At 45.7% G+C, this 14,073-nt stretch overlaps 1 protein-coding gene across 2 annotated transcripts in view; it reads right to left on the reverse strand.

Moving 5' to 3' along the window:
• The window catches only part of RPA2 (Replication protein A2), a 30,374-nt gene extending 16,315 nt beyond the window's left edge, over nucleotides 1–14,059 (reverse strand). For both annotated transcript variants that reach the window (XM_055076688.2, XM_050188256.3), the window contains exons 1-3: nucleotides 13,887–14,059; nucleotides 13,748–13,797; nucleotides 11,484–11,579 (exon numbers count right to left, since the gene is read on the reverse strand). In XM_055076688.2, the coding sequence (XP_054932663.1) occupies nucleotides 11,484–11,579; nucleotides 13,748–13,797; nucleotides 13,887–13,905 (165 nt within the window). In that variant the 5' untranslated portion in view covers nucleotides 13,906–14,059. The remainder of the gene's footprint in view (nucleotides 1–11,483; nucleotides 11,580–13,747; nucleotides 13,798–13,886) is intronic.
• Between the last annotated feature and the right edge of the window lie 14 nt (nucleotides 14,060–14,073).

Below are 14,073 nucleotides of genomic sequence, written 5' to 3' on the forward strand. Positions count from 1 at the left end.
GTGATGAGACAGTTTCATTTAGGGAGCAAAGTTGTTTCCCCAAGACATATTGAACAGTGGCCCGTTTACACAACATATGCATTTACTCACGATAGAGGGATGACATGTACAACACCAGTTCGGCATGCGATGCACGTGATATAACACTTGCCTTCACTTTTTGCATGCTTGCTGCCGGCAACCCACACACCAGGATACACAGTTATACTTCCACAGTTAGTTTTGACTGAAAACACTATATGTACGACTACAAACAGCAGAAATTACTGGGTTTGGCAAATCAGTGTCTTCCAAATAAGTAACCTGTGTGGCAAACAGCTGTTTTGACTGTTGCGAGCAAGACATTATTTGCTGCAGTGCTTGGTAAAGGTGGCAACCCCCTCTTTACAATTTATTAATGTCAAGAACAGGTCAGAAGTGGATTCACAGATGTAAGCCAATATTACCAGCAAAAAAATAAGCTTGCTGAAAATTATGTCAGGCACTGCAGTTCCTTAGTTCCTATTTCGAAAGATTAAGCCGAAACAATAATCTTTAAAGCTACCCAGAACATTCGTGCTTACTGTAGGACAAACATCGCCGTAGGTGTAACTAAGAAGCCATCTACTCATCGGAAAAAGCAAGATATTAAAAGCAAGATGACACTCTTGTTGCATTTCAACATACTTTAAAGGGCCCCTTACCGGGTCTGGCCATTTTGAACTGACAAGTGCAGAGCATACATTGCATGATAACGATCGTGTCTGCAAAGTATTACATCGCTATGCGCAGTAGAAAGATCTGAAATTTCAAATCGAACGCAGTCTTCCCATCTTCCTGGGGCCGCCGCGCTCCAAGCTGGAGGCTGACGTTTGCGCGCTAGTGTGCCTATGTACACGTGTTTGCACTGTGACATTGCTTGCGGTCACATATGACTTCGATAATTATTTAAGGCAACATCTGTTATTTGTGCAATATGCTGCTTGAATAAACAAATTAAAGCTTAGAGAAATAATAAAACACACAAACTGAGCGTCTGCATGTTTTTGTTTTGGTAGTGACTACAGTGATGGGGCCCGGTACTTTAATGTCTACACTACAGTGACGGGGCCCGGCACGTTAACATCTGCACTACAGTGACGGGGCCCGGCACTTTAACATCTGCACTACAGAGACGGGGTCCGGCTCCTTAACCACATTGACATATGACAAAAATACGAACATATATATGGACATGTTGATATAAGAACGGTAATCAAGGTCCCATGACTATGATCATATATGACAAAAGGTGGAGAATAGCGTTTTTGCGATTTCGCCAAGTTCCATGCTTGGGGCCCTCCTGCATACAGGATACATTTTTGTTGCGCATGAATATCTTCTCAGCGATCAGTGATCAAATCTCGATACATCTTGCGTGAAGGCTAGGCTGAAAAGTGGCTTCTTCATAGCGCGTAGCTAGTGGAGAAATGTTTACGAATTTTTCCCAGAATAAGAAGACAACAAAAGAAATATTACTTAGTGTTTGAAACAATACAAGTTGTTAAGCTTACATGAGAAAATACACAAGCATGACAAAAAAATTGTGCATGCAGGAGGGCCCCAGACTTGGAACCTTGCGAAATCGCAAAAATAGCATGCTCCATTTCTTGTCATATAAGACGTTTTCCCAAGAAAACTAGAGCATTTCATGCAGAGCTAAGGGTTATTCCATTGTGTCAACATATTCGCCCATCACATATAAAATTCTATAGAAAACAAAAAGAAATGGTCATGGGACTTTGATTAGCGTAATCTGAACACGCCCATATTGAGAAAACTTTGTATAATTTCGAAAATTTTACACTATTCCGACAAAACCACACCTTACTTATTGGCGTAGATGTGACAGACACACATTTAAAGTGCAGCCACTTCAGGCACGCGTCACACCTAATGGCGTTATCATGAACCCTTTGCCGACATGCACTACATGTCCACAAACTATGATTACGCTTCTGAATAATTATTGCAGTGAGCGCAGCCCACCCATCATCGGTGAAATAGTTCCGGATTTCACCCATCTCAACTCTGTCGCCCAGAACTGCTGAAGGAACTTTCTCAGGGGCGACTGAATTTCTTTTTCACCCATCTTGTGTCCCCTGATAGCCTTTGGAGACATGGAACAACATACCCTCAAAAAAAAAAAAAGCACAAAATTTCGGTAAAGCACTACAATCATATTTATTAGCTATAAACCACTGATTCGGTGCCTGTATTCTTGCTTGGCGTTCTCTTCCTTGCGGTTTGATAATTTATGTAACTGGTGATAATTTTTATGCATGCTGTAAAAAAATTCTTTTTTTTTCCTGTTTTTAATGTGCTAATGTGTTGCATTCATCCTTTGCATTGATCCCCCTATGCTTGTACCGAACGTGTATTATATTTCGCATCCGGAGCCATCCACTAGCCTGCGGCTATTGGGTCCAACAGTCTTTTGCGTATGCACTGTACCACTTATCCTGATGATAATAAAGGAAGAAACAAAGTTTACTGGAATGGAAAGGGAACGGTACAAAGCGCATTAAAAAAAAGGCATGGCACATGTTGATGCTTGTGTAGCACCAGACAATGAATAGTGTACTGGATTAAGAAAAAGAAGCAGCAAGTAATTGCTCGCTTAGAAGACCGATAAGCATCCAGTGTGATGTTACTTGAGAAATAATGATATTGAAGCTTCAAAGACTTTAGAAGAAAAGAAAACACTGAATCATCGCGACGGCACAGCACAAGTCGCCGTATAGACGTCGAAGTCCTTAGCTATAACGAAATTATTTTTGAACAGCTCTGACAGTGCACATGCAACAATGGTTGCTTGCGTACGGCCAAATGCACATATACTGAAGCATAAAGCTCACGGCATGGTGCGAAAACGCTTTCGCAGCGAAAGCGAAACATTGTGCGCGGACATGCATGTAGACGCGCAGTCGGTCACCGCGAACCCGTGCGATCGCTGCATTGAAGCTTCATTCTGCGATGCTCCATTTGGTTACACAGACGGCCCACTATAAGAACATATTTCACATAGTTTTCTCTCAGCGATTGCTACCTTTAACGCAAGAAACCAGTTCGGGAGAATCGATCGCAGCGGTCGCGCGCAGTGTCCCAGCTTACCGTACGTAGTAGGTAAAGAGATTGCGTCTGTAAACCATTCTGTGCCTTCTGTTTGTCCAAGATTATTATTTTAAAGGAAAGGTGCTTCTGTCATTTCGAGAGTACTTGCAAAAATATCCATGAGAGCTCCCACGTAGTATGTTTATTTAGCGCCGATAGCCAAACCTATGTGGAGCGCGCAGCGTTATCCCTCAGACTACGCAAGTGAGGCGCTTCCGACAGATGGTGACTCCGTAAGTCCTCGCCCCCAATACCGACATCGTTATAGTGACGGCCCTGTCGCTACAGTGTTGTTAAAGTGACGGGCCCTGTCACTGTAGTGCTGATGTTAAAGTACCGGGCCCCATCACCGTAGTCACTACCTTTTGTTTTACTTTGCACCAGGGCAAGAGAGATGTACACATACTTTTGTTTCGTCTGCTTGTTCCCAAGTCATGCAGTCACGTGTGCAGATGCCAAGACTAATGTCATTTTCTACAGTGTTCCAGCACGGAATCATGCCCTGTGATCCGCTTGTGTCTGCCTCAGTATTTGTGTGGCACTGACTTATACTGCTAGTCAGGTGTCCTCATGCACAGTGCGCAAAATTGTGTGCTGCACAAAACGAGATAATCGCAACAGCTCGCGCACGACGCCGTCAGTGGAAGTGCGCCCCGCCGCAAGAAAGCGAGAAAAAAAAAAAAAAAAGAAGAAGGCGGGCACCATGATTATGCGGCACGCAATCCTCGAGGTCCGGTATGAGAGAATGCAGGGAAGGAATTTCCCTTGTGGAGGATAGACGGGGCGAGTGGAGAGAGTGTGTTGCTTGGCAGTGGAGCTCGCATCCTGAAATCACTGATTCGCGGCCCTGAAATATTTCTACCTTGGACATTAATGAGCCGAGGAGGAAGCATAAACGTTTATTTTTGAAACAGTATCCCGGGGTAAGCCCCCGCTCTACTCTAGGTGGGAGGTCTCGTCATTCCAGGAACCCTCTGGCCTTCGCTGCCTCCGTGGCCCTGGCGAAGAGGCATCGTTGTTCCAGGCCCTCGAAGACGAGCTTGGCCGCCCACGTTTCTATGAGGTCTTCACTTTCTTGTCTGGTGTTACAACAGTCTTTCGGTGAAAGCAATGCGTCAGCATCTAGATGCCATGGACATTTGAGGATAAGGTGCGCCAAGGTGTCCGGTACGCTGTACACTGGGCATTGGTATCCTTGTAGCGTTGGGTATAATCTGTGCATGAGGATTCCGTGGGTGTAAGTATTACTCTGTAGTCTTCCGAGTGTGGTACTTTCTTTTTTCTGCCCCCGCTGACGTAGACCGGGCGTCTCGAGAGTAGGAAGGGTTAGCCCGACAGGTGTGGCCTTGGGCCGCGGTGTGTGCTGCTTTGTTCCCCTCCAGCCTCTCGTGCCCAGGTACCCACTTCACGCAGGTGTAGGGGATCGGAGTGCTGCGGTGCTTCAATATCTTCAGTGCTTTTGTCGACACGCGACCCTTAGCATAGTTCCTGACAGCTGCTTCAGAATCGGAAAAGACGAAAGCTACATCCGTGCATGTGGTAGTTGCTAGGGAGATCGCCACCTCTTCTGCAGTCTCAGGGTTTTGTGCACGGACTGTGGCAGACGCTAGCTCTCTTTCCTGAGAATCTACGACGCTCAGGGCGTAAGTGTTTCTTTGCGAATATTTGGTTGCGTCGGTGTATCTGGCATCCGGATCTTGCCTGTGTCTTCGCCGTAGGGCATCCACTCGGGCTTGTCTTCTTTCCTTCTGGTACGTGGGGTGCATGCTGTGTGGAATTGGTGCTACGCACAGGGATTCACGGATGTTAGGAGGAATCATTTCTGTTCGGTGCGTGGTGGCTATAAAGGTTTCACCGTAGTGCAGCCGTCGCAGCACTGATCTTCCCGTGGGCGTGAGCTTCAGTCATTCTAATTGACTGGCTTTATGGGCTTCAGCTAATTCTTGCCAGGTGTTGTGTACGACCACCTTGAGAAGTCTTGTAGTTGAAGCTGTAGATGGTAGGCCCAGGGCGATTTTTAATTTTTTCTGCCTCTGCATTTTTCAGCGCGAGGTAGGGTGTGCCGTATGTTATTTGACTGGTGAGGAGTGCTTGCATCACATGCAGAGTGTCTCGTTTTTGCAACTCTCCTGACGAGATGCGTGAGCTGTGATAGCCTTCGCTGTAGTTGAGGGAGGGTGACCGCCCCAGACCCGTCTTTGTGTATGTGTAGCCCTATAACTCATAGGGTTTATGGTGTCTAGTGCATCCTGTAGGCGTGTTTTTTGTGTTCCAATGTTTGAGGCCCTTGTCCATAACGTGATATCATCTGCATAAAAAGTGTGTCTTAGGTCTGGTATCACATCGAGGAGGCTGGGTAGTTTGATCATTGCGACGTTGAAGAGCAACGGCGATACGACCGAACCCTGCGGGGTGCCTTTGCTCGGTAGTCCGAAGATGTCGCTGCGCAGGTTGTGTATTCGAACTGTGGCCGTGCGGCCTGTGAGGAAATTCCTGACATAGTCGTATGTCCGAGAACCGCAGCCCAGGTCTTCGAGGTTGGAGAGGATAGCTTCCTGACTGACATTGTCAAAAGCTCCCATTACGTCGATGGCTAAAATCAATGATTTGTTTATGGTGCCCAGGTGGTCGATGAGGTCTTCCTTGAGTAGAAGGAAGACATCTTGTGTTAACAGGTTCTGCCTGAAACCGAACATAGTATTTGTAAAACATCCGTTGTTTTCGAGGTATGAGGTTAGCCGGTTGTGCATCATATGCTCGAAAAGCTTCCCTACGCACGAGGTAAGGGAAATTGGGTGCAAGTTCTCGATGCTGAGCTGTTTAATCACTGTGATCTCCGAGCGCTTCCAGGCAGCCGATGGCACTGCTTTCTCCCAGCATGCATTGAAGTACTGGAGCAGGGCTGCGGTAGCCTGCTGTGGAAGGCTCTGGAGATGCTTGTTATGATCTGATCTTTGCCTACGCTGGTGTTTCTGGTGAGCGTCGATTGTGCTGCAGAGGGTTCAGCATGCGTAAAGGGTTGGTCAAGTTCAGGGTTTGGTTTCCCACAGTAGACTGTCATGTGCCGTCGTATGAACGGGTGGGTCGCCGCACAGCTTCATCTAAATTTCTCAGAGGAGGTTCTCTTCCGATCCGGCGTGGTTGTGCACGAGCCTACACAGGTGCTGTCGCTGCTGTGTCTTCATAAGGCCATTGTCAAGAAGGGCACGCAGGAGATGCCACGTCGTCTTTGTGCTCAGGGTTCCCTGGAGTTAGTCGAAAAATGCGTGCCAGTTCTGTCTTCCTAATCTCTGCGTATGCTTGTACTTGCTCGGTGAGGAGGGCAATTCGCTTCTTTAATTTCTTGTTTAGCTTCTGTCTCTTCCATCTCTTGAGGAGACCTCTTCTGGCTTCCCAGAGGAGGAGGAGGTGCGTGTCGACAGCTGGCACTACTTCATTCAGCTGTATTGTTTTGGTGTGGCGTTCTGCCGTGTTGTGTACTTTCTTCAGCCAGTCATCTATGTTCTCGATGGTGGTGTCGACATTTAGCACGTCTCTGAATGACTTCCACTCCGTCACCTGGGCCGTTCCAACCCTAGTGGGCTTGCGAGTGTGAGCCACGGTTAGTTGGAGGATGTGGTGATCGCTGCCCAAGGTTTCTGGGAGTCGGCTTCATTCTGCCGAGGGCCGATTTAGCGTGAAGGTGAGATCAGAGTTGGTGTCTCTGGAGACACTATTGCCTATCCTCGTTGTTTGGAGTGGGTCATTCCACATGGTGAGTCTGTGCTGTTGTGCAGTATCGTGTACTCGGGCTCCTTTCTTCATGGTGCTCTGGTATCCCCAGGCCATGTGTGGGACCTTGAAGTCCCCTCTATAATGACTTGATGACCACCGGTGCGTTCAATTTCTCGGACAAGGTGGTCGAAGCCTGAAAGGTGGTCTCTGGGAGGGCTGTATACACATACTACGAATACGCTCTTGAGTGATTTCCTCTCCGGTATGATTTCTATTAAGGTGTGTTCGAACAGTGTATTGGTGTATTGACGGGTTCCAATTCCTGTACAGTGAGATTCTTCTTAGTCAGAATTGCCATGTGTTCTGTTCGTATGTGGGCGTTGTACCCTTGTAGCCGGACGTTTTGTGTATTTGTTTCTTGCAGCGCTATGAGGTCGGGTGGGCCTTGTTTGACAAATTCTTGTATGGTAGCATGCCGTGGTCGATAGGAACGACAGTTCCACTGCCATATGCAGAGGGTCAAGAGCGCATTTGTAGTCCTGTGATTAGGGACCGCCATCTTCAGCTGATTCTGTTCGCTGCTGGTGCTCGCGGGTAGGAGAAACTGAACGAGAGGCACTTCGGCCGCTTTCTGTCGAGCTGAATGTCATTTAGCGACGTGTTGATGTGCTGTTTTGTTACGTAGGTCTTCTTGACGTGGGCTATGAAATTGTTTTGTTTGCGCTGCAAGTCCATCGATTTTGGCATCTAGCGTGGTAATCTTATTGGCTATACTTGTGGCAAAATTTGTTATTGCTGTCTGGACGATTTTCTCAATTGTGGCGTGGGTACTTTTCATGAGAGTCTCTTGGAGGATTTGGAATTTTGCTTCAACTATGAATTCAACATCTGCATCGGGAAGTGAAGGTCGTGGCTGTGCAATGTTCTCTTGGACTTTCATACATCTCTGTTGCAGTTTATCAATGAGATCCCTTTGCTCCTCGCACTTCTGTAGAAGCCTGCTTATGTTGTCTTGCTGTTTCTGTTGACATTGGATCAGCTTGTCGATGTGGGCCTGTTGGCTTTGTAGTTGACTGTTTTGATTATGCAATGCGTTTTGTTGAATTTGCACCTTGTTTTTGAGAGCCTGAAGGGCCGCAGTTTCGACCAACAAGAATTTGGAGCTGCTCGTGGTTCTCGATCCACTTGATCCGCTTACCACATCCGAGTAGCTCATGCGTTTGGGCGAGTGCAAGCATGATCGGGAGGGCAATCGGAGTATAGATCTAGATCTACTTCGTTTGGGAGTGCAGCCATCACTGCTCCTCAAGCTGGTGGTTGAGCTTCCTAATTGTGGGAATTCTTCGCCGCCTGAGCTCCAGTGACTGTCTCTCACTTTGAGCCTGTCCATGCGTTGCTGTCGTTTGTTGAATGGCGGCGGGTTGTGTTTCAGTCTCTTCTTGCAATCTTTGCTAGCGGTTTCATGCCCTTCTCCACATAATTTGCATGCGGGTTTGCACTCGTGGTCAGGTAGTTGATCGGTTTTGCCACATTTAGAGCAAAAAGCTGGCAGTGGTTTTGGACAGACATCCTGGCGGTGTTTCGTGTTGCCACAGGTCCTGCAGTATTGCACCGACTTGCAGTAGGGTAAGCATCGAAAGTCGAGACTCTGGAAGTGCACGTAATACGGAACGTGTGATCCCCGGAAAAAGATCACGGCCGCGGACGATTGTCTGAGGATATGAGCATGGAGGACCGTGTACCTTGCTGGTGCGCGAATACTTTCCTTGAGTTCTTCACTCGTGCTGGGCAAGAGTCCCCTTATTACGCCTCTGGATACATCGTCTGGGGTTCTCGTGTTGTCTTTTACAGCGAAGAAAGTGCCGGCAAATTGTATTGTGCTGACATTTTCGAGTTGCTTCGCGTCTTCGCAGTCGGCCGTGCTTGCAATAATCAGGTTCTCGCTTCTCTGCACTTGAACACACACTTTTTCGCCGAAGTCTTGCTGCGAGAAACTGCTGGCTCTTCCGAAGGTGTGCATGATGGTGGCACTGTTCCACTTTGCAAGCTCGAGGCCTGCTTGTGGGCAGAATACGACCTTGTAGTCGTCGACTGGTAGAGGCTGCATTCGGGGCTTTCGCTGTTGCAGTGGTGGTGGCTTTCTATTCATTTGCTGCTTGGCTGGGTTGCTTTCTTGAGCCGTTTGATTCTCTGCGCCATTCTTGCCTTTTCTGCCCCATGTAATCCAGATGCTCTCGCATTCAATAGCATGGCAGAACGCTCCCTAGAGGACACGTAACAACTTCCAGCATATAACCATAATTTGCTATGGGGCCTGGTGAGGGGCCCTTTAAGTAAACTTCACTGATAACGTATGCCCGAATCACAAATCATCCAATACAAACCTGAAAATTTGTTTATATAGAGTTCTCCACCAAGACGCACACATAGAGGCCAAATAAACAAAAAGGAGTTCAAGAAATGATTCTACCAAAATGCTGCCTTGTCTGAAAACTTATCATTGTCAAGAGCTATGCAATCTTCTTTCCGTTGCCCTCCACCCACTTGCACGTGCAATTCTGGCACTGGCCTTTTTTTTTTTGCTTTTCTTTTGCAATGCATTTTGTTCCTTAGAACACTCAGTTTAGAGTGCCAGCTCAAAAGAGATATCGTTAGTGCTGTTTTAGACTACTGTATATACTCGTGTGAAAGCCGCACTCATTTTTTTTTTAGCAAGGTGCAGCCCTTACTGATGGTAAGCTATTTCGGTCCAAGTTTTCCAGCTGTACTTGATCCCAGTGATCTCTCTGCACCAAAGAATGATCACTATTGTTCTCTTAATGAATTTATTTGTTCCTATGAGCTCCTCTTTCTGTATGGAACAGTGACGTATGCCTTTCTGGTCGATGCCGAAGTTGTGGCCAGCTGCATGTATATTTGCCAAGCTGCACGGCGTACTCCACTACTTCTAGGCTGAACGCGGCACCATACACTATCAGATGCTTTTTCTAGCAGATTTACATGAATATACAACTGGCTGGGTTAGCTGACTCCAGACTGCACAGATAACCAACTTTTATGGGAGCTGCCTGCGCCAACTCTTATTCAACCGTTGGCTGTGGTGTCACTTTGATCTGTTCATCTGCCACTCTACGGGTGGCTGGAGCAGCATTATATTGAGAATGCCAGCTGCTCTGCTGTGATGAGCTGCTTGTATTTCGATTATTTTCACGAACGAAATTGCTGTAATGTCACTGGGCTGTGATCAGTCACATGGCTTCCAAAGTTGATTGCCCGAACCTAAAAAAGTGTCAGCGAATGTAGGGTGCTGCTCTCTAAAATAGTGTTGAATAACTGCTTGTGTTGCCTTTTTGCACAGACCAACAACTCGCACAGTTCTTCTTCATTACATCGCAGCGTTTATGAGTTCTAATTTCACAATAGTTTCTTTGTTGAACTTGTAAAGCTTGCTTCACTGCGTTTTGTAACTGGAACCACCGTAACATTCTAGGACGGAATGATGACCACTTATTTCAACTCTTAAAGCATGCTTATGAGTTCATAAAGAGAATTATGCATAAATCTTCACTGCGTACATAAGCTTTGCACCCCTGTTATGCTGTCAATGTGCCATGCAGAAAAGCTACTACTGTAAGTTGGCAGTTTGGAAAGAGTTCCATCACCTAGCATTTACATGACATAATTAAGACAATGCAGAGAGTTTTAGAGCACTGGGATACCAGTTCAAAGCTTTCAACTCCACTAAACGTGAAATAATACAGCAAAATGCTCACCTTTCCTTGAAACAGCCTTGATCAATTTCAGAGTGGATGCAGGAATTACTTGTGAAAAGTTATGCCAGATCGTCTACCTTGCTCAGGCTTGCAATATGGAACACAAGTAAAGCATAATGTGATCTATGACATTAGACTATCTGTAATCAGCTCGAAAAAGCTGCTAGTGGACGAGAATGAAGACACCTGCCATCTGCAGATTTCTGCAGTGTAAGTATGTATGTCGTCAGCATGATTCTTTTTCCTCTTTCAGAGTAAAAATGAAGTTTATTATTATATCTCATTATTATACCATCGCAGTGCAATTTATCCTATGAATCTTTTAAGTCAATCTTTTTCCTTCTCCTATATGATGCAAAGAAAAAAAAGTTATACTTTCTGCCACCTGTACGCATTGTTTTTTCTTTTTTGTGCCACTCCTCCTACTCTAATTTAGCTATTTGAATGCAATATATTTGCAAATTTCCTTTACTTCTTATTTTCGGGAACTGTGCTATTACCACAGAGTGGCCATCACACACACAATGAAAGCAATTTTCACCAGCCGAAATAGCAGCATAAGCCATGGAACAGACTACAGACGCAGACGACAGCAAACAGGTTGTAACTAGCACCACTGCGCCCAGATGTTCTGCCCACAGCAACAAAAGGGATGAACTTGACCAGGCATGATGGAGAAGGGACATCTGAGCAGGTCTGGAGTTCAGTAGGTTGTCATAAAAAATGGCATGGTGCCTAGAGTGATCAGACTTGTCCGCACTGCCATGCTCACACACATAGATATCTTGCTCTTGATTAAACAGAGCTACAGAATTTGCAACACATGGCAACAATACAAGTAAATTCTGTTTGGAATGTACTTACATATTGCACCTCAAGTGATCCTATGGTCAGCGAGTCCTGGCCCATCATATGGATCTGAGCTATGGTGCATGGAACCACATTGTCATGGCGACTTTGCTGAAAATATAAACAAGGGAAAAGAAGGACACTAGTTTATCCTAGGAACTAGAGCCTAGTGTCCATGTCATGTCCTGATCAACATTTGGTCTTTGAGTCAAGCAGGCAATGCACTGCACTGTGGCCCTTTTCTAGTGAAGCGGAGGCATACCAAGAGGGCTGTATGTCAGAACATAGACGGAAAGTTTTTATTTTTCCGAAGGGGGGGGGGGGGGGGGGGTGCTGGGGCCCAACTAGCTTCCCGAATTCCCCCCCCCCACACACACACACACTTTAATAACACTTGCACATGAAGAAACTTCGTGAGACCTGAATTGTTCACTGAAGTGACGGCCTCATATGAGTATTTACTAGACCTTATAGTAGGAGACAGTTCACTTTCACAGCCCGAGGCCCTTTGCCCCATCAAGAGACTGGCATCTCTCAGATGAGCCATGAAACAAGTGGATTCAGTTAAACATGTTAACATACATGTTTTGTGCATGTTAAGTCACACAGATACACATCAATGAAAAAAGCCATGTAACGCCTTGCCAAAATTTTAATACACAAATATACCATCAAGAAATATTTTCCTTGCACCAAACGCAGTTGCTTCTCGGTTGGATTTTTTTTCTTTAATATTGGCTGTCAAGTTGGAGGTTTACACAGGTGCGACCCTTACAAGGACGTATACAGTGAATCCTCCTTTGTGTAACTGTCTTATGCTTTGCTATCACTAAAAAAGCATTGCCTTTGCGGCGAAACTGCACCCCCCCTCGCTCTCTCCTTACTTTTTTTCTCTCTCAGTTTGAATATAAGCGCTGCTGCACATGACAGCTATTGATTCCAATTTAGAATGAATCCGACTTGGCCTCATTTCCATTACTGAGTGAACTATATTTATGACCTCTGCATGCCAAGTGGCGATGTTTACATTCCTAAATCTTGTAAATCATTAAAAGAGCTTTTATTTTTTTCATCAGTCATTAGCATTGCCTACAGGAAACAAAAACAGTACTGAGACACATATCATTCATGTGCATTTTATGCGCCATTGACAAAAGTCTCTGCTGAAGAGGTCACTGAAGTCTGCAGGTTTTTTCCAGGGTCAAAAAAGCATGCCGAGCAATTTGAAGCGAGGTAACACGCAGCAACATATTCATCCTATAGGCATAGGCTATCCATATCATTATAAATAATTTTTAGTTAGCTACCACCGTTTCTTTAAAAATATAATAAACTTTGTGCTGTGTATATATTTAAATATATTGTGTCTATGCATGGTGTTCCCAGTGGAAGTTTTGAAAAAGATGTTGAAGTGAGAAATATGGATGAGGTAGCAGCCACTGGTGCTTCTAATGCACTTCTCCTATTGTGAGGATTTGCGGAAATAAGGCGAAAGTACGAGTTAAAGGCCGTGCACACCCGCACCAACAATGATGCAGTAAGTATTTAGCCACAATAAAATTTTAAGTGAAAAGGTAGAGGCAACTCAAAAGAAACCTCACATGACATGGGTAATGACACTTTAAGAAGTGGGGGGGGGGGGAGGGGGGGGGGGGGCTGCTGGGGCCCCGTAGCCGGCGCCTATGTGTCGGACTATTATAGCATGTAGATTTTCATTTCAATAACGGACCATAATAAGCATCTCTGCTTGTGTCGGCTGCGACGAAATATTCATGCACGTATGCCTCTCTCTCTCTCTTTTATGAGAAGAATCATGCAACAGAGAGCCCTACCATGCTGACCTGAGCGTCACAACATATTTCCAACTGCGTTGCTCTCCAAGCAAGTACATATCTGCTATGTTAGCATTCTGTATAAGTCATGCCAGTGTAGATAACAGCGACGAAGATTAGCAAGCATACTAGCGAATAAAGGTATCTTCACAAACTGTTGTCCCAAATGGGCAACGGATACAAGTTCTAGAGCCCCTTTACGCGCTAAAGCCCGAGTTTTTCTTCATTAGTTTCCGTCATCATATAAAACAAGGAGCAGCCACGTTGGCTATAAAAAATGCTTGGTGTTGGTTTATACTCGTTTTTTTTTTCTTTGTCTGCTGGTCTTAACATGGGCTCTGTTGGGGTCAAGTAATAGCTGTCTCAACACCTGCTCGCGCTGGATCCAAGTGCGAAGTGACGTATTTTCAGGCGCGAAATCGACGCATATTCAGCATCGACACTTACAGCCTTGCGCTGTGGTGTGTCCTGGGAGTCCGGTGGCATGAAGCCTCCACCTGCGATATACACGAATGTAACATATTTTGCATTAGTTGCATCGTTAGCAGATTCAATCCGGCTTACTGCAGGAGCCGCAGGCACTTACCATCGCCCCACGCTGCCATAGTGAGGTAGCGCGAATGAAAAGATCACAACACAGGTGGTACTTGCTACAAAACTAACAAAAACCACCTATCGCAACTTAAGGAAAGGCAGGTGAGTAAAGGTGTTTTAACAACTTGAGTTAGCGCGCTTTTAATGTATGATAAGCCCACTACAGGAGCAAGTACGAG

The sequence above is a fragment of the Dermacentor andersoni genome, chromosome 2 (assembly GCF_023375885.2).
Source record: "Dermacentor andersoni chromosome 2, qqDerAnde1_hic_scaffold, whole genome shotgun sequence".
Classification (NCBI taxonomy): domain Eukaryota; kingdom Metazoa; phylum Arthropoda; class Arachnida; order Ixodida; family Ixodidae; genus Dermacentor; species Dermacentor andersoni.